The 24733-nt window shown below is 40.0% G+C and overlaps 1 protein-coding gene across 5 annotated transcripts; it reads left to right on the plus strand.

Moving 5' to 3' along the window:
- Nucleotides 1-3584: 3584 nt before the first annotated feature.
- On the plus strand, nucleotides 3585-21368 carry ZDBF2 (zinc finger DBF-type containing 2). 5 transcript variants are annotated; one of them, XM_054069852.1, is made up of 8 exons: nucleotides 3585-3643; nucleotides 7808-7903; nucleotides 8525-8576; nucleotides 9061-9112; nucleotides 10009-10108; nucleotides 10928-11033; nucleotides 11862-11989; nucleotides 14056-21368. In XM_054069852.1, the coding sequence occupies exons 3-8, from the start codon at nucleotides 8550-8552 to the stop codon at nucleotides 16886-16888; spliced, it is 3246 nt and encodes a 1081-aa protein (XP_053925827.1). In that variant the 5' UTR covers nucleotides 3585-3643; nucleotides 7808-7903; nucleotides 8525-8549; the 3' UTR covers nucleotides 16889-21368. The 5 variants fall into 5 exon arrangements, with proteins under 5 accessions (XP_053925827.1, XP_053925830.1, XP_053925829.1 ...); XM_054069854.1 differs by lacking the exon at nucleotides 3585-3643 and adding an exon at nucleotides 4502-4959; XM_054069855.1 differs by lacking the exon at nucleotides 10009-10108 and having other exon boundaries at nucleotides 14056-21367.
- The last annotated feature ends 3365 nt before the right edge of the window (nucleotides 21369-24733 follow it).

Below are 24733 nucleotides of genomic sequence, written 5' to 3' on the forward strand. Positions count from 1 at the left end.
AAGAACCTTTAAATCAGACTATTCTTTAAGTTTGGGGGATTTAGGCTAATATCCCATATATTAGAGTGTTTTTAGTGTTAAAAAAAAAGAAAGTTCGGTTTTAGATAATGAGAAAGTAAGCAGAATGCCCATAATTTAAAATAAATAAATAAATAAATAAATAAATAAAAACTTGCGTTTCTTTCTGGCTTGTATTTGATTCCAGTGCCATACCATAGTAAATAAAAGCCCATATTTTTTTTCAGAACTGTATATTTTTCATATTATATATTTCATGTTTATATGCAATTTGTCAACCCCAGCAAACAGTCTAATTAAAGTAGCCCAAAGAAAACAAGCAGCTCTATTTTGAGAGATTACACTTGCCTTTTACACAGATAACAAATTTTCTTCTACTTTGAAAACTATTATTATTAAATATAACTGAATTGATACTGAAGAGAAAAAAAAATTGAAATACCATAGAAGAACAGATTGTTGCTCCATTTAGTCTGGTATTTGATACTGGCCAGCAACCAGCATCAGATTGTTCAGAGAAAGACAAAAAAATTGTATTAGGAGAATTTTACAGTTCTTAATGTAATTTTTCTTTCTAATTAAAGGTTAAAAGGCCAGGCATTGTGGAACATCTATTCTGCTATAAAGTTGAAAAGATCTTACTTTCCCAAGCTTACTCAGAATCTGAAGTGCTCTAAAATCCGCACATGTAATTCGACTGTCTTGAAAGCTGTGGTGCTTGTTAGAATCCAAGCTAGATCTAGCAATCTGGTTTTGTGGATGCTTGGCAAAAGTACTCTCTGCATGGCTCAAACCCCAGCCCTCAGCTGCTGTCAGTCAGTCAACACTTGGCTCTGCTCCTTTGAAGAATTTATGAAAACAACAACTTAAGGATAAATTAGGCTTTTAAAATTAGAATGTACAAAGCAAGCATGCAACAAACTAAACATCTCGGCAAGAGTTTCCTGCCAGCTAGTTTTACTAACCTTGATTTTCTTCTGTCACATTCTTTCTTTATGATCTGAACCCAACTGCTGGAAGGAATTTGAGATTCTTTTGAGGAAAAAAGCTGCTGTTAACCTTTGTCAGTTTTGTTTACCTCTGTCATTTTTTCTTAATGTTTTACGTAACTATAACCTTGACATATATTTGGCTAACAGAAGTGAAAAAACAGAGCAAATCAAATCAAAATCAGAAGCAAAGCAGTGAAAGCTGTTTTGGACAGTTTATGGCAATTGAATAGAGTATAGGCAATAGCAAAGAGAAAAATGTCTGATGTGTGGACTGGAAGAGGAATTTGTAAAAGGGAAAATGAAATTTGTCAGCCCTGCTTCACTATTCATGCACATAGGTGAGGAGTAGGTTCCTAGCGGGAAAGAGGAGACTGAGGGAAAGGGGTATCTCTCAATACCTTACCTGAGCTTGAATGAAGGTGCAACCTCAAGTTCACAAAAACAGAAAGAGTTGAAAGCCAAGAAATACTTGGCAACACAAGCTTGAGTTCTGATATCTTTGAGTAACAGTCCGAAAGATAAAAAATTACATTCTGTACTCACAAAAATATTCAGGAATATTCCAAGGACAAGTTATTTGGCATTATAAGATACAGTCTATAACCTTCTCTTTGCTAAAAAGGCCTTCTGTTTTACATGAGCCATTCTGGAAAAGACACATCAGTCCCTCAGCTATGTAACTGAGCTCCCTTTGTTTCAACAAGTTATGAAAGGTTAGCTGAGCCGCAGTAACTCACTAAGCCCGCCATAAACCACCATAAAGGTAAACTGTTTAAGCCTACGATAACGTGTTACAAAATGTGTTTGCCACTGATGAAATGAACAGGTTTAAACAATGCAGCTCTTCTGGCATGTAATAATTTGAGCACGTGCCTAAGCTTTCACGCATGTAAATCTTCTCTGCAGAAATACTGTTTCTGCAAAATGTTATGACTGATTCTTACAAATCTGCACCCCTGCCCATAAGTTTCCATCCAAAACTAGGTTTTCACTTGCCCGACACTGAATTCAAAAGTCCTTTCCATGTTACCGAAGTAACTGGTTCCCCCATATATACTTGTATTGAAATCAAGATGTCTCAGCTTATTCAGTTATCTCCTCATAAAATAAGTGTAGCTAAAATGAACATAAAATCATTAGGGGATTCTCTCAGCCTTAAAAGGCAGAAAAATTATGCTATACATAACTAAACAACTGAAGAGTTGTATTCTCCTCCCCTCCTTTCTTTTTAACGAGCTCTAGTTTTGCTCCGTTCTGCATTATACTAGGCAACAAAATATCACCAGGCAACTTTAGTACTGTACTAAATACTTATTTTCTAGCAATGCAAACATAGTCATATCTATGCACACATCAAAGGAATTCAACAGCAACTAAGGTAGTCTGCTCCCAAGGAAAAGCCTTTTCCTGCTGTTCTGCCACTTGATATTTGTGTTGTGTTATTCCTTCAGCATGGGTGGCTATCTCTAAACTATGGTTTCATAATCACACAACAGCCTCTTTTTACAGCAGCCTCTATTTAAATTTTCCGTATTATGGTGCATTTAAGATTCTTTCCCCCCCACTGCACAATCTGAGCCCGCATCTACACCTGCCTGTGCACAGAAGGGTGTCCATTATCTTTGTGCCCGCCCAGATTGCTCAAAAATTCCTGCTACTTCAGCATAGCTGGAGAAATATGCAACAGCTGCTTTCCCACAGGAGATTAGGTAAAGGTTAGAAACCCTACAGCTGAAAACAAAAGGGAACCTTTTGGCAGAAGCACTCTCTACGTGGCTCAAACCCCCAGCCCAGTTTAGGTCGTGTTTGTAAACCCATTTCTGAAGAAAAGCAGATCCGGCAGTAATGCCATCTGAGTCTGAAACAAAGACACTTACTCTTAGTAGTTTAATTTAACTATTAAGACAGGTACACTCTCTACAGCGCTGGGGAAGACCCTGGATTCATTGTTCTCGGGGTGCTCCTACCGAACAGTGATTTCAGAGAGCTTTATGTACGCAGAGGTGTTTCAATAGTCGTATTTTTCCACGAAGCGACAAGCACGCCTCATTCCTGGAACCTCATTGCAGACCCAGGGGGGATGAAATCAATTCCACCCATATCCGGGTGGTCAATCTCAACGTCCCTGGTGTGACAGGAAGGGTCGTTCTCATTATCTTAGTCGTTATTTTGGTTTTGGGTTTTTTTTAAGACATTGCAGCTGACATTCCGTCTCACCACCTACAAATCACCATTTCAAGCCAAACGAAGGCCTTTCACTTTGTGATGAAATCCACCTGAACAAGGTGAGCTGTGCAAAGCGAGGTGTGTTTGGAGAGAAAGGAAAGCATAAAGCCGGCAGCCTGCTCTCGAGCACATCGAATAACGTGTTTGGAAGGAGAAAAAACAAACTATCGCAGTGGTTGGAATGAAACTCATCAGAGACGTGTCCTAAACCGCGATGGGTGCTGAGGGAAGGAGGCGCCCCCGCCCTGTTGGAGCCGCGCCCCACAACCGCGGGACTCGAACCCGCGAGTCGCAGCGGAGCCCCGAGCCGGGCAGATCCCGCCCCTCCGCCCCGACCCGGAGCAGGAAGCGAGGATGGCGTCCCTTGACCCCGCGCGGCACGGAAGAGCTCACGGGGAGCGATGGAGGTGAGGCGGCGCCGGGCAGCGAGGCGGGCGGCGGGAGGATGCGAGCGCGCGGCGGGGGGCGTCCCTTCTCGCCCCGTCCCTTCTCGGCCCGTGCCATCTCATCCCAACCCGTTCCGTCTCGTCTCGTCCCGTGACATCCTGTCTCGTCCTGTCTTGCCCCATGTCGTCCCATCCCTCCTTGTCCCGTGCCATCCCGTCCCATCGCCTGCCGTACCATCCCGTCCCGTGCTGTCCTGTCTCATCCCACACCATCCCATCTCGTCTTGTCCCGTGCCGTCTCGTCCTGTGCCATCTCATCCCGACTCTTGCCGTCTTGTCCCAACCCATCCTATCTTGTCTCATCCTGTGCGGTCCCGCCTCATCCTGTCTCATCCCGTGCCATCTCATCCCAACCCATCCCATCCCGTGCTGTCCTGTCTCGTGCTGTCCTGTCTCATCCCATCCTGTGCCTTCCTGTCTTGTCCGATCTAGTCCTGTCCCGTGCTGTCCTGTCCTGTCCCGTCCCATCTTGCCCCATCTTGTCCGATTTCTTCTTGTCCTGTCCTGTGCCATGTGGCCCCGTTCCGTCTTGCCCCTTCTCGTCCTGTGCTGTCTCATCTCAACCCATGCCATCTCATCTCGTCCCATCTCTTCCCATCTTGTCTTGTCCTGTGCTGTCTTGTGCCATCTCTTCCCAACCCGTGCTGTCCCATCTCATCTCATCTCATCTCATCTCATCTCATCTCATCTCATCTCATCTCATCTCATCTCATCTCATCTCATCTCATCCTATGCTGTCTTGTCCCGTGCTGTCCCAGCCTGTGCCATCTCATCCTGTCCATGCCATGCTGTCCCATGCCGTCTCATATTGTGCTGTCCTATACCATACCATATGATCCCAACCCGTGCTGCCCCATCTTGTCCCATCTCATCTTACTATCCCATGCTGTGCCATCTCATCCCAACCCGTCTCAACCTGTGCCATGCCGTCTTGTGCCATCCCATCCCGTCCTGTGCCATCTCATCCCAGCCTGTCTTATCTCGTCTCGCCTTGTCCTGTCTCGCCTTGTCCCATGCTATCTCATCCTGCGCTGTTCCATCCTGTGGTGTCTCATCCCAACCTGTCCTGTCCCATCTCATCCCGTGCTGTCCTGTCCCGTGCCATCTCATCCGAGCCCATCCGTCTTCTCCCGTGCCATCTCGTCCCATCCTGTCCCTGCAGCTGTGCAAGGCAGGGCTCCCCCAAGAGAATGGGCTTGTATAAACAGAAAGGGGCAAAAGTGGCTCCTGAAGTAAGCGGCCGCCTCCCTGGTTGTGCTGATGCCATTGGGACACAGGTAGCTTTGTTTAACAGGGAGTTCCCTCCTTGATTCTCCCTCTGCCTGACCCTCTCAGGTGGAGGGAAAAACCTCAGCAGAGACTTTATGAGGTGTTTGTGCAGGAGCTGTTTTGGGCGTTTTGCCCCTTTTTTGTTTCTATTTTGCCCGCTGCAGTGCAGGAATGACGCTGTCTGGAGAGTTTCAGTGGTGCCTTGGCACCTCCATGTACTGTCGGAAATTATTTTTCTTCATGTGTACATTTTATGCCTTTTGGTTGCCTCTTTGTGGATTTCGCCTGTTGAATGGGATTGTCTGAGGCTTTCCACCCTCTGGCCACTGCATACAGAGTAATTCGGTAAAACCATAAAGAAGTATTGGCATTAGAGACAGATGAAGTAGCCTGGTTAGAAGTTTGCCACATCAAACACTCTGTAGCCAGTTGTTTTTATGTGTGTTTAAGCTACCTCTTGTACAGATATAGTCTATTTTGTTCATCCAACAGTTTAAGATATTTACAGTTCGAAGTATCTTAACTAAACTAGAATTTTGCAGGCTTTGCATGGACATCTGAAAAATCCTCGGTGGATTTGTAGCTGTGGTTTCTATTTTGATAAAGTAAGGATTGCTGTTAGGCTTTCCAGATTTTGGTGACATCTAAGGCATGTACACAGCAGATTTCCTTTATGTTACTAGCCTGTGATTGGAGCTTGCCTTCAGGTGGTAAGCAAGCTGTATACAGTTCGAGTTCAGATTTTTTCTTTATTCTGTACATTAATGTTCTCGTAAAACACTGAGATGAGGGGAATAGGCTTTCCTTTCATGTCAGCTTTGTGCATAATATCTCAGAAAGGTCTTCCTCTGATGTTTTTCTGTTAGTTAGTCAGCAATAGCCAGGCTTTTACAAGTTTTGCCTATTGCACCCCTTCTCCAGTGAGAAAATCTGGCCCATTGTATGTTCTTGAACTGTAGAAACATCCAGGAGATCCAAACAGGAGCAGTGCAGTGTAATTATTCTTATAGTCCTGTGCTGTTTAAAGTTACTGTGCTCCTAGCTTGGTTTGAGTCTATGTCTTGTCCTGCGGGTGTAACTACCAGAATTGGATGAACTCTCGGTACTGCACCACCACTGAAATCATTCCTTGAGATAAGGAAGTAACAAACTGTTGTAGTAATTATCATCCAATATACTGTGATTGCCACCATCTGGCATCTCTGAGGTGAAACTAGATATTCTTCTTCACGCTGAGGGTGGCGAGGCACTGGCCCAGGTTGCCCAGGGAAGCTGTGGCTGCCCCATCCCTGGAGGTGTTCAAGGCCGGGCTGGATGGGGCCTTGGGCAGCCTGGTCTGGTGGGAGGTGTCCCTGCCCATGGCAGGGGGGTTGGAACTGGATGAGCTTTAAGGTCTCTTCCAACCCCAACTATTATGATTCTATGATTTGTGTATTGAGGTTTGAGGCAGTGGATTGGTGTGAGAGATTGTGGTGCCTGCTGCTATGACTGTCTTACCACCCTGTCAGTGGGATAGTCTCCTCTCTGGTTGCTACACTCTTACTACACTCCATATTTGTAGCTTTAGCTTAAGAAAAAAATATATGTTTATAGTAAGACCTTACTAAAATCAGTAAGTTGATTTCAGGCACGTGGAACAAGTTTTTTTCCATAAAGCATCATTCACAAAAGAGAGTCTTGTGGATTTTTCCTTCACTTTTTTGGGGATTCCAGCTCTTTTTAGGATACAGAACAGAGTGATCAAGATCAGCTGATCAATCCAGAAAGCTTTTCTTGGTTGCCTGATATGAAGGTTTATAAGAACAGCTGGAGGTTTGTGGGAAGGAGTGTGTGTAATATTATTATTACATGAATTGATACACTGTGAGTAGGAGAATGAGTCTGGTGTTTTGGCTGGGTGGTTTGGTTTGTTGGAGGGTTTTGTTTAGGAGTGTTTTGGTTGGTTTGGTTGGTTTGGTTTAACTTGAGTTATTAAGATATTCCTTCTGACCATAACTGCTATGACAGCCCTGCTATAAGAAAATGAGCAGTACACAGCTGGGGAAGGACCAAAACAAATTTTAAAGAAAACAAACAAAAATACATGTGTCAAGCCCAGTGGTATGTAGTATCATACAGGAACATCTTTTCTACATATATGAGAACAGTAAAGGAGAAGGAAGGAATGATTCTTGTAAAAACACTTCAGAAAAGATAGAAAGTAAAAGTGATTTGAAACTGAGTTTGTCATCCCACAATTACAGAAGTGGCAAGATTAGAGCAGCTCTAAGAATTGCTAAGTCCCAAGTTTTGAGACAGGATGTGGTACTTTCACTGTGATTGTGCAAGTTATTGTGCCCTTTCTGTTTTCCTGTCTGTAATGCTAATGATAATACTTCATTGACTGTGTAATAATTAATTTATAAAATGCTTTGAATATCCAACCCACTGTGAGATTTCCAGTTAATGTATTAGCACAATATCAAACTAGTTTATGTAACATAAGCAGAATAAAATGTTGTTTTTCTGAGCAGGTTCAGAAATGATGCTAAAAACAGTTTCATTTCAATTTGGTTAATATTGAAGTATTTGTTTTCTGTTATTGTATAATTAATTTCATGATTGCTAACATCCAAAATGTTAATAGATAAGGAACAAAGTTATTCTAGAGGAATGGTTAACATTTGTGTAGCAAAGACTGTCAAAACAATTTCCATAATAAAAGGAGGGATGTACTGCAGACTTCAAAAAGAGATTTATTCGTTTATCGACTGATGTGTTTGCGAAGTGGTACTGAAAAAATTACATGCTTTAGGGCATGGAAAACATGCATTATTAACTGTATTTTAAAAGGCTCTTTAAATTCGTTGTTGCCAGATGGGATGAGAAAAGATATGTGTCCTGCACTGCAAATGGCCTCCTGTTCAACATTTATTGTTTGCTAGTCTGGAGTCGGCTTGGTGGATGAAGAAGGTTGGTGACTCCTAAGTTTGTACTAGAAAGCTGATTGTGTGCTTGCATTCCATGATGTAAAAGGACTGTAGGAAACTTGGAAGCCCTTTGTGTTTGGGCACCCTAAAGCATGTAACTGCATGTTGCTGTAGTCATATTTTAATTAAAAACTGGGATTCAATATTGGTTTGCATGTCTTTTGAGCAATAAGGATTAGTTTTCCAGCCTGGATAATTATTTTGTATGGTCTAGGTCTGTGTAGTTTTTAATAACTCAGTCTTTCACCCTTATTTTAAAGGCAACTTAGGAAATTAAGTAATTAAATTAATTTGACAAGGTTATTGCTTGATAACCTAAGAGTCTAAACTGTATTCATAAGTATAGTATTTGACTTTGTTAATTAGATCAGAAATAAGCCCCTTCTATCAAAGCTAACGTGCATTGTTAAGCATAATATTAGTGTAACCTAGTAGAGCAGAAATTTATTTTTACAATGCAGCTTCTTTTAAGTCGTCTTGTTCTACAGCTGAAATAGTGTGGTGCTTCTGAACAGCTTGGAGCTTGGGTTCGAGGGTGAACTTGAGGGATAGGCTTTACTCTAGGTTTTTTTATTTTTTATTCTCAGTTATTTTTTACTTACAGATGTTTGACAGATTTAAACCATCTGATGAAGTTTCTGCTTCTTCAGCACAAGGTGAGTAGTTTAAAGTATATGTTTTTGTTGCAGTTACTATAATAATTAACAACAGTTTCAATTGCATACTTCAGTTTCCTAAATTTCATTATGGGACATGGATGGAAGAACTGACTTCTGAATCATCCACAGAGTTTCCATGTAGATAGAATTTCCTTGTCCTGTAATAAGCTGTTTAAGACATGCTGCATTTTATCTTTGTGATCACAGATGTAGCAGCATAAATGCAGATCACCTAGTACTGACCCCAGACTAATCAGTAGAAAAATTGCCCCCTCACCTCAACCATGAAAGAGTAAAGCTTATTTTAGGAGGCTTTTGGATGAACTTTGAGGACAAAAGGAGATCTCTCTACATGCTTTCTTGAACTTTTTATCTTCCTTTAAAAGAGCAGTTACGGCAAGTGCAATGTAAGAGAAGTAACTAATTGCAGGTAAAACTATTCTACCTCTTTGATATTCTGTTTTGTTTTGTTTTTCTATAGGAGTTGAAAGACATGGTGTTGAAGGCTCTCTGCGACAGGACAGCAATAGCAGGTAAGTTATGTGAAGATCTAACTGGCATCTAGCTTAGTAAAATAGGAAGAATCTGGTTTTCAGCCTTATCTGTTATTTTGTGTAATGGTTGTTGTGAATGAGTTTTTTTGATAAAACTCTTAGTTAAAAGCATGACTTAACAGATCTCAATGATGAGGTCATGCTATTACTTACTGCATGGAGGAAATATAGAAAGGGAAAATTGGGTTATGTGTGCTTATATCTAAAGGATTATATGTGCCTATAGCACAAAGGATCATATGTGCACACTTAATTCCCTCTGTCACTTAGCTAAGATTTCAAAGTTTCATCATCCCTGTCCCCAGTTCACTTACACTTTGTGTATGTACCTGGTCTGGGTTTGCTCCAAATTTCAAATACGAGGTTTTGTGAAGCAGATTTTCAGGCATCATATTTTATAAAATAAATAATTTATAAGAGGGATACAGCATCATGGTCAACTCTGGAGAGACAAGGCTGACACAAACCAAGAAATCACTGAGGATTTATACCCTTACAGACTATTTACCTGCCCCTCATGCAATGGTTTGGTGCAGTAGTAATATTTGGGTCTGGGATCTTCTTGTTCTTTATTGTATTCCTTCACTGTTTTTCAGACAGGTCCTTACCTTGTTTTAGTGCAGCTGGTATTTATGAATTGCATCCTTGAAGGCCCTGAATTTTTCTGTTCTGGTTGACTCTGGAGGCCTTGTTTTAACTGAACAGATTATGTGCCTTAGAAAGTTTTTGAGTGGAAATTCCCAGTTTGTGGCCTAGTGCTTCAGCAAGTCTAGTTACTCATGCTAAGCTAAGCAAGGCTAAGCGAACAGCATACCAAATCACACAATATTATAACTCTGAATTATTTATTCTATTCAAAATATTACGTATTTAAGCTAAACAACTAATCCCTGTTAAAGAGGAGAATTGCCTGGCGTGCAGTCCAGCTGCTGTCCAGGGAGGATTCAGATGGCATTCACAAGCGTTCTGTCGTTGGTAAGAGATCTTGTTTCTTCAAGTGTCTCCCTTGAGAGGTGTCCCAGTGTGAAGGGAGATCATTGCTGTGCAGCCATGCTGCTGTGCAGGGACAGCTCAGAGAAGGCTCACTTAGGCTGTCGTATTTATGGGATAAAAGTGTTTGATTCATAGTTAAATTGCATGTAATCGAGCTGTGTAAGAGGCTCATTATACCCACAGCTTATTGGTGTTCACTGTGTCACATTGCTCCTTGTGGGTTTCCTGGAGGAGTTCTTGGCCCAGCTGCGGGCAGGCATTTACCTCTTCGGAGCCTGAGCCAAACTGGATGACAGTGGTGCAATACAGATCAAGCGTATGATGTGAGTCTTTCTTGTCTTGTACTCACATACTATTAAAACCGTGGGGAAGGAGCATTGTAGTGACCAAAACTAATGTGTGGGTGTTGAGATTTCTTTGTCTTTAGTCTATTTTTTGAATTTCAAAATACTCAAAACCAGAAGAATGAAAAGATGACTGCTTTTTTCTGAAGAGACAATTCTCTCCAGATTTCAGCTGACTGAAATTAGCATTTGTTTTAGCTGTGCCTTCTACCTGTTGTCCTTTGTTCTGCATTTAAAGAAAGTTTTCTGTAGTGAAATTTGCTTGGGAATACCTTAAAATATGTAGTCCTATTTGCCATTACAATTCTGAAACAAATATTTATCTTACACTTTTGTTCCAGCTCTATAGTAAGATAGATATTTAGAATTTCCATGTTAAGAAGATTAATTAAACAACCCAACCTTTCTCATTTTTTTTTTGCTGAAATGTCTTGGTAATATTACCTACTTCTTTCAGTTTACACGCAAGAGGGCAAGAACATCCTCGGCCTGGAGTATCCACTGTGCAGAACAGACAGGGATACTGCAACTGTTGTCACATACACTACAGTAATCTGGAACAGGTGAGGCGGTTTCTGCATAATTCAGCAGCAGATAGCAAGGGGTACCAAAAGGCTTTATCAGGTTATAAAATACCAGTCTCTACATTGAACAACCAATATTGAATGAAAAATAATCAATTTGTGAATTGTACAATGTATCTACTGGGAAGAAGATATCTTTCTTATTTGTTACCTGTTAAAAAGATGCTGATGGAGTGGCAGGGCTACTGCAGTCTGCTTTTCTGATGTGGCACACTACCATGCATTGCATCTACCTGGTTTGTTTCTGAGCCTTTAATTTTGAGATCTGTATATATCCTAAGCTATTAGAGTTAATATGTTAGATACCAAGGCTGAAGACATTTGATCAACTGGTTTCTGTTCTTTAATTCTGTCCGCCTCTTGTCTTTTAGACTTTTCTAATTAGAAAGTAGAAGCCTATTGTAATGTTCTGTGATTATGAAAATTCTCCTTAACGTGAGTGAATTACAGGATGTTTACTCATATGAAGTTTAAGAATACTTTAATAGTAATTTATAGATACATTTAGAATATTTGTACTATTACAAGAAATTTGTGAGCAGCTGTCAGAGCTGCTAATTTAGGTTCCAACTCAGAAAGATGTCTCAATATGTTTAGTATTATTTGAGACTCCCTAAGCATGCTTAAAATCTTGACTTAAAGTAAAAAAGCCTGAAGATTTCTCTTTTTATTTAAATATTTTCACAGCAACAGTGTAATATTTAACCTGGGGAACAGTGTCATGTTTAACCTGGGAAGTAATTTTTAGGAAGAGGCCAGTGTGTTAACAGTAGTATTAAACTAGTCATCTGTTTTATCTTTTGCCAGCATGTTTTCAGCTCCCAGCACAGACATTTTACCACTTACTGTAGGAATCGTATGGGTACCAGTAGCTTGATGGAACGTTTCCTGCAGGATGTTTTACAGCATCATCCCCACAGATACCATGACAGCAGGTACAATATAGCTGGCTTTTGTTTTAAATACGTGTTGGTAGAACGCATGTATTGCGAGTTCTTATTTCTGTTCCGATGCTGAGCAGTAAATTTTGCCCATTTGATGTGAAACTTTCACACTGAAGACAATTTAGAAAGGAATGTATTTATATAAATGTTGTCCAGGTACATTGCTTTTGTGTTGTCTCTGCACTTTTATTACTTAAGGATTTGATACAATGCTATTGATAGCAATTAAGGTGAAGACCTGGAAAAAGAATGGTTTGGCCATTCTTAATCATAGAATCATAGAATTTCCAGATCCAGTGGAAAGGACCCACTGGATCATTGAGTCCAACCATTCCTAACACTCCCTTGAACCATGTCCCTAAGCACTTCATCAACCCGTTCCTCAAACACCTCCAGGGAAGGTGACTCGACCACCTCCCTGGGCAGCCTCTGCCAGTGTCCAATGACTCTTTCTGTGAAGAATTTTTTTCTGATATCCAACCTGAACCTCCCCTGGCGGAGTTTCAGGCCATTCCCCCTTGTCTTGTCCTCAGTCACTTGGGAGAAGAGGCCAGCTCCCTCCTCTCCACAACCTCCTTTCAGGTATTTGTAGAAAGTAATAAGGTCTCCCCTCAGCCTCCTCTTCTCCAGGCTAAACACCCCCAGCTCTCTCAGCCGCTCCTCATAAGACTTGTTCTCCAGCCCCCTCACCAGTTTCATTGCTCTTCTCTGGACACGCTCCAGAGCCTCAACATCCTTCTTGTGGTGAGGGGCCCAGAACTGAACACAGTGCTCAAGGTGTGGTCTCACCGGTGCCAAGTACAGAGGGAGAATAACCTCCCTGGCCCTGCTGGTCACATCGTTTCTGATACAAGCCAAGATGCCATTGGCCGTCTTGGCCACCTGGGCACACTGCTGGCTCATGTTCAGTCAGCTGTCAACCATTACCCCCAGATCCTTCTCCTCTGTACAGCTCTCCAGCCACTCTTCCCCCAGTCTGTAGCGCTGCATAGGGTTGTTGTGCCCCAAGTGCAGGACCCGGCATTTGGCCTTGTTAAACCTCATGCCATTGGTCTCGGCCCAGCAGTCCAGCCTGTTCAGATCCCTTTGCAGAGCCTCCCTACCCTCCAGCAGATCCACACTTCCTCCCAGCTTAGTGTCATCCGCAAACTTGCTGAGGTGCACTCAATGCCTTCATCCAGGTCATTGATAAAGACATTGAACAGAGCTGGACCCAGCACCGAGCCCTGAGGAACTCCACTTGTAACTGGCCTCCAGCTGGAGTTAACTCCATTGACCACCACTCTCTGGGCCCGGCCATCCAACCAGTTTTCAACCCAGGAGAGTGTGTGCCTGTCCAGGCCAGAGGCTGACAGTTTCTGAAGCAGAATGCTGTGAGAAACTGTGTCAAAGGCTTTGCTGAAGTCCAAGAAGACTACATCCACAGCCTTTCCCCCATTCAGTAGTCGAGTGATTTTGTCATAGAAGGTGATCAGGTTAGTTTGGCAAGATCTGCCCTTTGTAAACCCATGTTGACTGGGCCTGATCACCCGGTTCTCTTGCATGTGCTTCATGATAGCACTCAAGATCACCTGTTCCATGACTTTCCCTGGCAGTGAGGTCAGACTGACAGGCCTGTAGTTCCCTGGATCCTCCCTGCAACCCTTCTTGTAGATGGGCACAACATTAGCCAGCCTCCAGTCCAGTGGAACTTCCCCAGTCAGCCAGGACCGCTGGAAGATGATGGAAAGAGGTTTGGAAGGGACATCCGCCAGCTCCTTCAATACTCTTGTGAGTATGAATGGCTGGTTGCCTGAAGACTAATGACCAAATTATTACCTCTAGCTTTGTGGAATGTTCCCACCTCTCCCTCCACCCTTTTTTAAAATGGAATATCTCTGCTGAAGTAGCAGAGATGGTAATTTGAGTTTGTTCATTAGATGTGATGTACTCTAGGCAATTATATCTCTTTTTTTTTTTTAAAGAACACTATTGTTTTTTTTAAAGAACACTATTGAAAAATCTTAAGCATGTTTACAGTATTTATATAAAGTGAGTTTTTTTTCTCTCCCCTTTAGACCAACCTATGATGACATGCCACTCCCTGTCACTCCAGAGGCTGCTGGGATTGCTGGTCCATCCTCACAAGAGATGGAGAAAAAGGGGAACAGAAACACACAGGAGATTTCCAGCCAAGAACAGGAGTCTGTTGGTGAAATACGCTCTTCTGCTCCATGCCTGTCTCATAAGGGCACAAAGAAAACTTCTTTAACACAAGCATTCACTCAGAAGCCAAGAAGAGGGCAGGAACACGTTCTGAGAATGTCACAGCAGTCTATGGGCATTTGTAGCAGTGAGAAACGGGACATCCTGAAAGATGCTCAAATTGCAAGTCATAGCCATGAAGTCCAGCTTACAACTGTGAGCCCTGTATCTCAGCAGTTTTCTGTCAGTCCTTTAATCCATAGTTCTTCTGTGAATCCTAAGAAAAATGTTAGGAATTTGGCAACATCAAATCTAATTCCACGTAGTGGATGTGATAAAAAAGGAATGGAGGTACGCAATAGTGATATGTTATTGAACTCATGCTTGAATCCTCCTCCAGCGCTGGTTCACCCAAAACACTCTTCAGTTTCTCGTCAGAATCCTATGTGCAGCTACAGCAATTCTTTATGTATTACCTCAGGTCAATCTCTCTCAAAACGAGATGGTTTTCAAACTCAGGATGAAACTTTGGCGTCTGATTTCCGTCTCAGGGATACTGGGGGTATCAGCAGCTCCCTAGATCTTGGGACATCCCCACAACTAGCAAGATGCAAAAACGTGAAGGCAAACAGAGGTGATGAAAGTTCAGTGGATGAAACTATTGAAGATGTTATTTTGAAATACTGCCATGGAACGACATCTGAAGATGTCTATTTCAAAGAAGAGAATAATCCCTGTTTGACTTTTTCATCACTTCTGGACCATACTCATTTAGAGGGCTCTGAAATGAGTTTTGACTGTGATGCACCTATTCAGGCAGGAAGAGACTTGCCCAAGGCAGCTGTAAAAGATATAGCACTCCTAAAAGAGGTCCAAATAAGTCTGCAGGATAAAGACTATGGAACACAGCTCTCTTCTGTTTTAAAAAGTGAGTCAGTAAAGAAAATAGAAGCAGTGAAACAGGATGTCGTAGTTCGTACTGAAGAACCAGTTCTTCCAGCTCTGCCTCATGTGCCTCCTTCTTTTGTGGGAAAGACTTGGTCTCAAATAATGTATGAAGATGATATAAAAATTGAAGAACTTGTGCGTGATTTCAGGGAAGGTCGTTTTCGCTGCCACTTTGACAGTGAATCTGCAGCCAACTGTACAGGGAGGAGAATGAAGAAAAAAAGACGGAAGGATGAAAAGAAGAGTAGTATTGCTGAGGGTAATGGAAAAGAAAGTGCAGCAGTTAAAGCACTGCCAGAATTTAATGATGCTTTAAGTGGTGACTCTGATCTTGACCCATGTTTAGCCTCAGATACACTATGCAACCCACAAATTCTTAAAATGCCTAGAAAAAGGACATGGCGCCTGGCTTCAAGATGCCAGGTGGTTAAAGTCAGCCATGGCACCCAAACAAGTCTATTGAACTACCCTGTAGCCAAAAGAAAAATGTCTAGAAGGGAATCTGATCCAGCTGATCAGAAAGCCAGCATCATGTGGCCAGAGAACGAAAAAACTCCAAACATGAAAACTAGACTATGTGCCCTTAAACTTCCTGAATCCTACAGCAAGATTATGAGTCCTGTACAGCCTAAGACGGTGGTGTATGTACTTTCATGCCCAGAGGTAAAACAATGTAAAAGTAAACCTATAGATGTTCCTAAAATGAGGAAAAATCGTAACTCCACAGACAGCAAGGACTCTGTAAGGTACAAATACAAACAGTGTTCTCTGAAGTATTATGACCCACTGACAAATCGAATTCTGAAAATGCCTCCGAAGAGTACAGTTGGAGAAAGGGCCAAAAAGCCCTCCCATGTTCGACAGCTTTTCAGAAGTCTCAGCTTTGATGCAAACACGAGGAAACAAGCTGATGCACAGAGAGAAAGCATGCCATCAAAGCCACTTAGTCGGTCAGACTTCTGTAGTTCACCTTCAGCATCTTTCCTGCTAGATCCAGGTAAAGGGAATCATGCAGCCTCAAGTCAAAAGGGAGATGGTTCTTCTGATTCCACAGAAAGAACAGATTGTCTGGTATCTGCTCACGTTGAGAGCTCTTTTAAACACCTGATCATTTCACCTTTGAACTCTCACCAGTCTGCGGTAGAAGGAGATGGCAGATTGACTCCATTTAAGAGGGTCACCAAAACTCCTCTGACCCCCATCAGGAGTGAGCAGTTAGACAGGGAGAATCCAAAGGCAATGTGGAAGAGAAAAGAAGGCACTAATAAAGAACCGTTTTTTTCCAGAAAGGCTGCAGGACCTTTATCTGTCAGATGTGCTGTTGGGCGGAGAGGAAACAGAGCAACTGCTGGCAAACAGACTTCTAGAACTAAAAAACAGCAAAAAGAGGGGATGAGAAGGAAACTTCGTCCTCGTGCCCAGAAATCTTCTGCTTTCTCCATCCACAGGTGCCAGACGAGAAAAACTACAGTGGGAAAGCACCCTAAGAAAGAAAAGCCTGATGCTAAAAAATTAAAAGCAAGGAGGAAACCAAAAAGGACCTTTCTGAACTCGACAGTTGTCACAGGGATTCCTGAAAAGAGGCAGAAAGTTACATCAGAATCTTTTCCCAAGAAGCCAGAGCGAGCTTCTTCCAAAGTCAGGAACTGGGAAGTAAGTGGAGATCGGGGTCACCCTAGCACTGTGAACCAACCCTCTAGAAGGACTTCTGCTATACCATTACTTCGAAAATGTCTTGTTCTACCAGGTGAGAGCTAGCTACCAAAATAACTTTTTTTATAGCAAGCACCTGGAAAAGATTGAGGAAGAGGAAAGGGAACAAAAGGAGGCCACAGACAAAGCAGATGCTAAATGCGCCCTTTCTGCTAAAGCTGCCAAAAGTGCAAAGCCAGTCTAATGTGAAACAAGTACAATTGTATACTCGGTTGTTCCTGGAATATGGGGACATAATGTATTGCTCTTCTCTACTGTGTAAAGCTGCAGAAGTTGTGCATTGGAGTTGAAAAGCACTTGGAATCATCTTCACTAGACTTCACCTGTACATCAGAAAAATGAGCTTGAATAGTATCATATTGTTTTTATGGTATTATCAGTGCATAATAGTGCACTATAATAAGGTAAATTAGAAGATATATGAATCGTGCCTATTCTTGTATTTCCACCTAATTCTAAAGTGCAAAAAAAGTCGGTTGTCATGCTAGAAATTAAATTAAGATGCGTTAATCTGGGCTGAATTCTGTGTATGTATTTTGTGTTTGTGTATATGCACACTTCCTTCAACACGTAATATATACTTGCCAATAGAGTGGCATTGAAATGAATACAGTATGATACCATTCAGATCAGTTCGGTGCTTTCTTGAAGCAAAATATAATTGTATGTGATTTTATATTGATTTTTATTTCCTGAAACCACGTCCAAAGCAGTTACTTTGGACAAAACATCACTGTGGGCTCTCATCAAGCAATAATGGACCATGCTGGTAGGGAAATATGTCTCTCTAGGGCACCGTTCAAATGGTGGTGGCTAAAGTGAAATCTCAAATTCCGAAAGAAATGTAGGCTTAGGGTTTGGTTTTTTTTCTTTTTAAATAGCTTATTGATTAAGTTTATTGGTGAATTTCACATTCCTTAGTGGGGAGTAAGAACAACTAGCAGTGAGTTACTCTAGACTTTTAACCTTAAACTTGAGTTTCTGCGCTTTTATGAATACTAATTGGTGTACTGTTGGTTACATTTTTGTGTACTGTAGTTGAAACTTTCTTTATAAACGTTCAGTAAAGTATTTAAATAAACCTAAAGCAGTGTCCATCTAAATGTATTAGAGTCAAAATATCTGTTTAAACAGATATTTAAATATATGTTAAAAAATATTTAGTTGAATTAAAATTATATTCCATAGTGATTCATATTTGGCCACTGATGCTGTACTGTGATTTTATGGCAAAAAAGGACTGTAGTGTTCGTTTTAGTTTATCTTTTAATAGTTATTATCATAACAGCTTATTAATATGTTCAGGAGACATAACCCCCAGTCTTTCAGACACTTCTGTGCTATAAAATCCAAGATTAATTTTTCATTTTTATTGTTTAGCATATAGTTAAGCATAATCACAATCAGGGCTCTGGTTTGTAAATCTGGAATTTGGTATGTTATATAATCTGTCTTACTTTAAAGGTCTTTGTAAGTTCCATAGTTGTACAATACATCTTTCAGAATGCAAGAAAAACACAGGAAAGATCAGACCCTGCCATTGAACAGATTATCTGTGAATTTTCACTTGAAAAAACAGAATCATTCTTGATTTATTTTTTGAAGTGTCAAGGGTCACTGTTCTGGCTTGAGATAAAGGTGAACGTTGAAATGTTGTATTTTAATATACAACATCTGAAGAAAATGTAAAATCAGTCATCATAAACCACTTGTTAAAAATATTTTGGGGATTTTTTTAACGTATGTGCGTATTTTCCAGGATAAATAAAAGATGTGCAAGTACCTAAGCCAGCTGGAAACCAAGTTCCTTTTCAAGTGAAACATGGTCTGACAGATTTTTTATTTTTTTCTTAAATTATTTATTTTAGTTTTGAAATAGAAGTTGATTTCTATGGATGAATTTTCCTGTAGTTGTCAGTACACACAGGGTCTTATGACTATATTGCAAGTCACTGGAAAATGAAGGGTTATAATCTGAGTTCTTATAGCCCTCTTAACTAATTGTGCCTGTATAATTTAATATTTTGTCTAATATAAAACTGATTTTTTAAAGTAAAGTTTTAAAGGAATGGTTTTTATAGAAAGGTGATTTTTTAGATAAAGCAAAAGCAGTTTTTTAAATAAAGTTTGTTTTAAAGCAAAGCTTTAAATTAACTCTATAGATAAGTTCCACTATAACATATTTTTGTGATATAAGAATGTTTTCTTATCTAATTTCTTCCATCTTGTTTTTCACAATACTGTACACACGAAGAGCATGAATTGTTTTGTCTGTGAATAAGGTTTAATGCACACTGTACTTTAAGATCACTAGGACGTATTTGTTTACAGCCAAAAATACTGTTCTCCATACTCATCCATTGCAAGCTTGTGTTTCTCCAGCACATAACTTTTCCTTGAAACCTTGAGTAATAAAATATCTTGAGTACCATAGAATGACTAATATTTTTTAGCCTGTACTGTCTGTACTGTCTTTTTTTTTTTTTTTTTTTGTAAATAATAGACCCCCTTTTCAGGGTGGGTATTTTAAAAAGAAAAATGTATTATATTTAAATAAAAGTGTAAGTAGCTGTATATTTTCCGTTTAAAAAAAAAAAAAAAGAGCAACAAGAATGAAATGTAGTGTTTTTTTTCTAAAAAGTAAGACTTGGGGCACAAGTCTGGAAACATTTCTGTGGTTAACTGTCAAAATAAGATTTTCTGTAAGCTTGGTGTTATTCTGTGGCTCACTTCTGACTGTTCAGAAACCTCTTCTGTGCATGCTCAATGACTGCGAGGAAAGAGGGGAGACTGTGATAGGAAATGTAAACGTAGACACTGCTTCGGAAAGTGAATTGATGAAGATATGTGTGAAAGATAGAAAAGGGCAGACACTCAAAATATCACGTGCATGAAGGAGAAAATTTTTCTGGGAGCTTCAGGAATTAGTCAAATGCTTCCCTGTCAGATAAATGATACAGATTCTGCTGCCGTTATTGAGTAGCGATGTTTAGTTAGCAGAATGGCTGAAACTTCAAAACATGATTGTGAAGTCTACACCAGTGGGAAACTTCAGAGCTGAAATAACTCACTGAAACTGATGGGAGGATTGGTTGGGTTGGACTGAGGGGGTGGGGGCATTTTAGGGTTTTTTTTGGTATCTTAATGTTTGTGGACACACGTATTTGTCAGTGTGTTCACGTGTCTTAATCTAGAGAAGCAAGAAAAGAGAACTGGATTAAGGAGTAATAAAGTCATGCTTTCTGAATCTAATTGGCAGGAGTTAGATGCAGGATATTTTATAATAGTTCAGAAAAATGTTATAACTGCTTCTCTGCATATGTAATTTTGACCTTCTGCAAGTTCATACTCATGATTTTTATACAGTTCATAATCTAAAAAAAAGGTCTCTCCCCTCCCAAAATATTCAGCCTTTTAAGACAATCTCATTCTAAACAGCTTGATTTTTATTATTTACTTGTGAACCCTGAGTGTGACCCAGACTCCTACTGTGCCAGGTACCAACCAACCATGGACTAGCAAGTCCCCAAAACTTCGAATGTCTGATGCTTGCACGTGGCAGTTCTTCAGTTCCTTTTCTGATAGGATTTTTTGCATCCAATGTTCTCATAATTGTAGTACGAAAGTGCTCCTCTCTGGGGATCAGATAAAATAAGGTATTTAGTTGTATTCATAATGAGACTATGACTGAATCTGAACTTGTATTTAAGTTTCATGCTAAATCCGTGCCCAAATAAGAATACCCATTCTTGTGATTTTCATATTCGTGTAATTGGTAATGTATTTTGCAGTGCTCTTGCTTGATGCTGTAATTTTCTACCTGCTTCTCTGTCTCTACTGTCTGTGGTCATTTGGCACAATATGAGTTTGTAAAAATAGAAGGATTTTACAAACTTGTCCACTGCCTTTACTGGATGTCCTTTCATTGTATCTTCAGCTCATTTAATTTCAGATTTATTGTTTCCATGTTTTTCCTCAGTCAAGCAGTTGTGGGTTTTTTCTTGTTATGAAGAGCTAAATTACAGGACAGGACATTCTGTTTGGAATTGAGTGAGTGACAGGTAACCAAGTGGATGGTGTCCTGATCTGGAGTGTAGAGGACAAGCAGCTCCATGTGCTCCTATGCTTGGGAGTCCACTGACTTCACTGAGTAGCATAAAACAGGAGTGGGAAGGTGATTCTTGATTTCTTTAGCTGTTGTATTTTCATTTCTCCTAGTGTAACTCTGCCTAAGAATGGAGTAATCTTAATTCATACTTATTCTGGAAATAGAGCAGTGTTTCAACTGTTTATGTTTTGTGGAAAGATAAAAAAAAGTAAAATGTCTCACATGCTAATGCAATTAAAATCCCAGAATTTTTGTCTTTAATGATTTATCTGCTATGAATTACAGCATTCCTGATAATCTTTTTCCAGAAAGCTTTGTAGTAGCATAGATCTGAGCATGCCCAGAAGCAAAGGTTTTGTTTCTTGTTTGCTTATGTTTTGCAGTTAATTCATTCCTTCAGCAGAACAAATCTTGTTTTAATAAAGACTGAATTTGCATTTTTTGTAGTTTCTTTATTCTTGAAGGGGAATTTAACTTTAAACTGTATCTTAGAGCTTCTTGTGGAAAGAACACCACAGAATGCAATGAAATAAACTACTATGAAGAAGACCAGTTGTAATTTAAACAGCTCTTCAGAATTGCATCTTGGCCCAGTGAAGTTTTTTGTTGACCTCAGTGAACCCAAGATTCATCCCATCCTGTGACAGCTAAAGCAATGACATCCTAGGATGGCATTGAAAAAGGGCTGGATGTATTTTAGATGTTTAACTGCATTTTGACAGCAGGAAACCAAGAAGCACCAACCACATGGCAAGCCAGATCCCTGCAGGACTTACTCACGGACAGTTTCATTCAGAATGTGCTCTTATTAAATGAGTGCAGGGGCTGGAAGTCTCATGTTAAATGGCTTTTTACTTTATGCAAAATGGATTGGCTTCTCTATAATCGTAGACCAAGTCTATCCTGATTATGATCTTAAAATGCATGCAGATCTGTCTGTGTGCAAAAATACTTTTAAGATATTTTCTGGTAAATGGGGTATTAGGTACCTTGAACATTAGAATACTCTGTGTAAAATACCTTGTTCTTTAAACTTAGTAGTGATTTGCTGTTTGTAACAGCAACTGTTTAAAACAGCATGATCTTTTGCAGGATTGATGCACACAGATGGGTCAGTTTGGATCAATAAATAGCTGAAAGGCGTAGGTATATTGTTTCTTGAAGCCACAATGTCATAAAATTTCAGGATATGCTTTGTAGGTTTTAACCCCTGCTTGACGATAGCTATGTATCATACAGTTGGCTCAATGAAGTTACTACTGTGCTGTCAAGTAATAATTCATTAAAGACATATTGTTCAACCATCTAAATATTAAGTTAAACCCCATGATTCTGTAATCAAATTTCAAGTCTAGTAATTGCATCTTTCATGGGAAATATAAACAATTTATGCTTATAGAGTGTTAAGTATAATGGAGGTCCAGTTCAAGTTGGAATATTTGAGAGTTATAATGAAAATATAATAACATGAATTTAGGTGGCTTTGGATTCGTTATCATTAGTGGTTTGATGCTCAAAATCATTGTGTTTCTGTGGTCCTGGAAATCATAATGATTTTCTGGAAGTGTAGAAATATTGCTTCTGATGAAGCCTATGAACACAGATAATTATTACAGTTTGTGACTTAACAGTGTCAGTGATTCTCAACTTAGGCTTTTTCTATGTCAGTGCCCCTTTGTTACGGAAAACTGAAAAACATTTCTTCCCAAACACTAGCATTCATAAACAGGCTTTTAAATCTCTCACATCCTTAAGTAAAAATGTGGAGTATTAAAGCTGGTCAGCTTTTCCTGTTTGCTGTGTCATGTTGTATTCATGCTGGCACCAGTGCAACTGAAATTGTTGGTTATAGCTTACTTCGTAATTATTACTATTGTCCAAACAAGCTGCAGAATTAAGATGTCCTCTTGCTAGCTCATGCAGAGCTTACACACTGTCTGCTGCTCTGGAGATCGTGCCGTAAGAATTAACAGTGAAGGGCGTAGGCGTAGTCTTCAGGATACTCGGTGCATCCCTTAGGGATGAAATTCATGTGCATTACTTGCTTTTTATTATACTAAAGTTTTAAGATTAAGAAGGGGCTAGAAGTGAGGTATAAGACTTAAAGATGTATTATAAGCTGGAACTAGACCAATGGATAGTCAGTTTTGGCCCTTTTTTTTTTAGTATTTATCTCTGTTTTGTCTGAACCTTTGCAGCTGTGAAAATCCAACTACGCCCTGTGGTGGTTCATCTCAGATTCCATCATTCTTTCTCCTGGTATGTTACTTTTATTTGCTTAATACATGGATAATCATCTTAAGTGATGTTTCTTTTGATCCTTCCAGCTCCTGCTAAGAGAGGAAAAATGATTATAACAACGATTGTGCACCTGCTTCTTTCCGAAGCCTAAAGAGAGAAGTTATAAGGCAGTATGTGGCTACCAGCAGATTTCTTCAAATACTGAAAGGAGTATAATTCAGTAATACTGTTAGAATTCTGATCCAATGATGACTAATCAATCAGTTGCCCAAATGATGACACAAACAACTTGTGCTTTTCTTTTTAATAGTGTTAGAGTCAATCTGCCTACAATTAAAAATAAACATACTGACATTTTCATAAAAGATATTTTATGGATTTCCAAAATCAAATTCCAAAATTAAGTGCTTTCATTTTCCATTCTATTCTAGAAAATTGTCAATTCCTGAGCTATTGCCAACGCACTGTAGTTCTGATTGGATCTGGTGTCAGGATTCTGTTGAAGTAAAAATCAGAGTATTTTCACCTACCACAATTAATGTTCATACACCACTCTTTTTTTGTGGATGTAAAGAACTCTTTAAGTGTTCAATATTATCAAGAATTAATTAATTTTGTATTTTTCTTGGTTTAGACGTTGGTGTTTGATGGTTTCTGTGGAATGCATTGGTAAGAATAATAGTTTTTAGAGCTTAAAAGACAGCACACTAATGAAATTGTATTTTACATATTTTTATTTCCAACATTTAGACAATGTTCACTTTTTCTGTGCCTAGCAAATTTTTTTTTTTATCCCTCATACTCCACCGTTTTAAAATAAGAAGTCATCTGCAATGCAGCGTTCTCCATCTTTATTTTCTCAGAGGAGAGTGTGATGCATGTCATTTGGCTGTATCATGAATATAGTTTTAATAATTACGTAGTTATTGCCTATGCCTTCATAAACATCTCTCCCTTTTCATGGAAGCTCTGAAGGGGAGCCAAGCACCCACCCCTGTCTGTCTCTAGTCCTTGCCTACACGTGCTTTACCAGCTTCCTCGTGCAGCCAGTGGGTCAACTCCTCTACTTTCCTTTATTTTGTCTAACTCTTGATATGTTAGAAAACAAGATTCTTTTTAGTTCACAGGGAAAAATGGGTTGGAAGCCCATTTTCAAGCAATTTTTCCTGTAAGGGATTCACACTCTACTGTATGTGTAAACAAGAAAAATCTAACAGTTGTATTTTAGCAAACTTTGTGTTGCCACAGTCTCCTCTAAGCTCACAGAACTGGAGCAAGGGCTGAGGTTGGCAGGCACCTCTGGGCATTTTGAGTGTTTCCAAGCACAGGACACTCCACAGCCTCTCTGGGCAACGTGTTCCAACGTCTGACCACCCTCATAGTTAAAAAGGTTTTTATCTCTATGTTTAAATAGACTTTCCTGTATTTCAGCTTGTGCTCGGTACCTTCTTTGCCTGCTGGTCGTGCACTGGCGTGGTTCTTGGTGGCTGTGGGGAACAGCTGGCACTGAAACTTCATTCTCTTTAGAATATTTAGAGTTA

The sequence above is a fragment of the Cuculus canorus genome, chromosome 6 (assembly GCF_017976375.1).
Source record: "Cuculus canorus isolate bCucCan1 chromosome 6, bCucCan1.pri, whole genome shotgun sequence".
Classification (NCBI taxonomy): domain Eukaryota; kingdom Metazoa; phylum Chordata; class Aves; order Cuculiformes; family Cuculidae; genus Cuculus; species Cuculus canorus.

Bases quoted from the DNA above. Each gene is read 5' to 3' on its own strand.
- ZDBF2 (XM_054069852.1), top strand. From the start codon at position 8,550: ATGAAGTTTCTGCTTCTTCAGCACAAG. The intron at 11,034-11,861 runs GTGAGGCGGTTT...ATCTTTTGCCAG, and splicing joins ACTACAGTAATCTGGAACAG to CATGTTTTCAGCTCCCAGCA. The intron at 11,990-14,055 runs GTACAATATAGC...TCTCCCCTTTAG, and splicing joins CACAGATACCATGACAGCAG to ACCAACCTATGATGACATGC.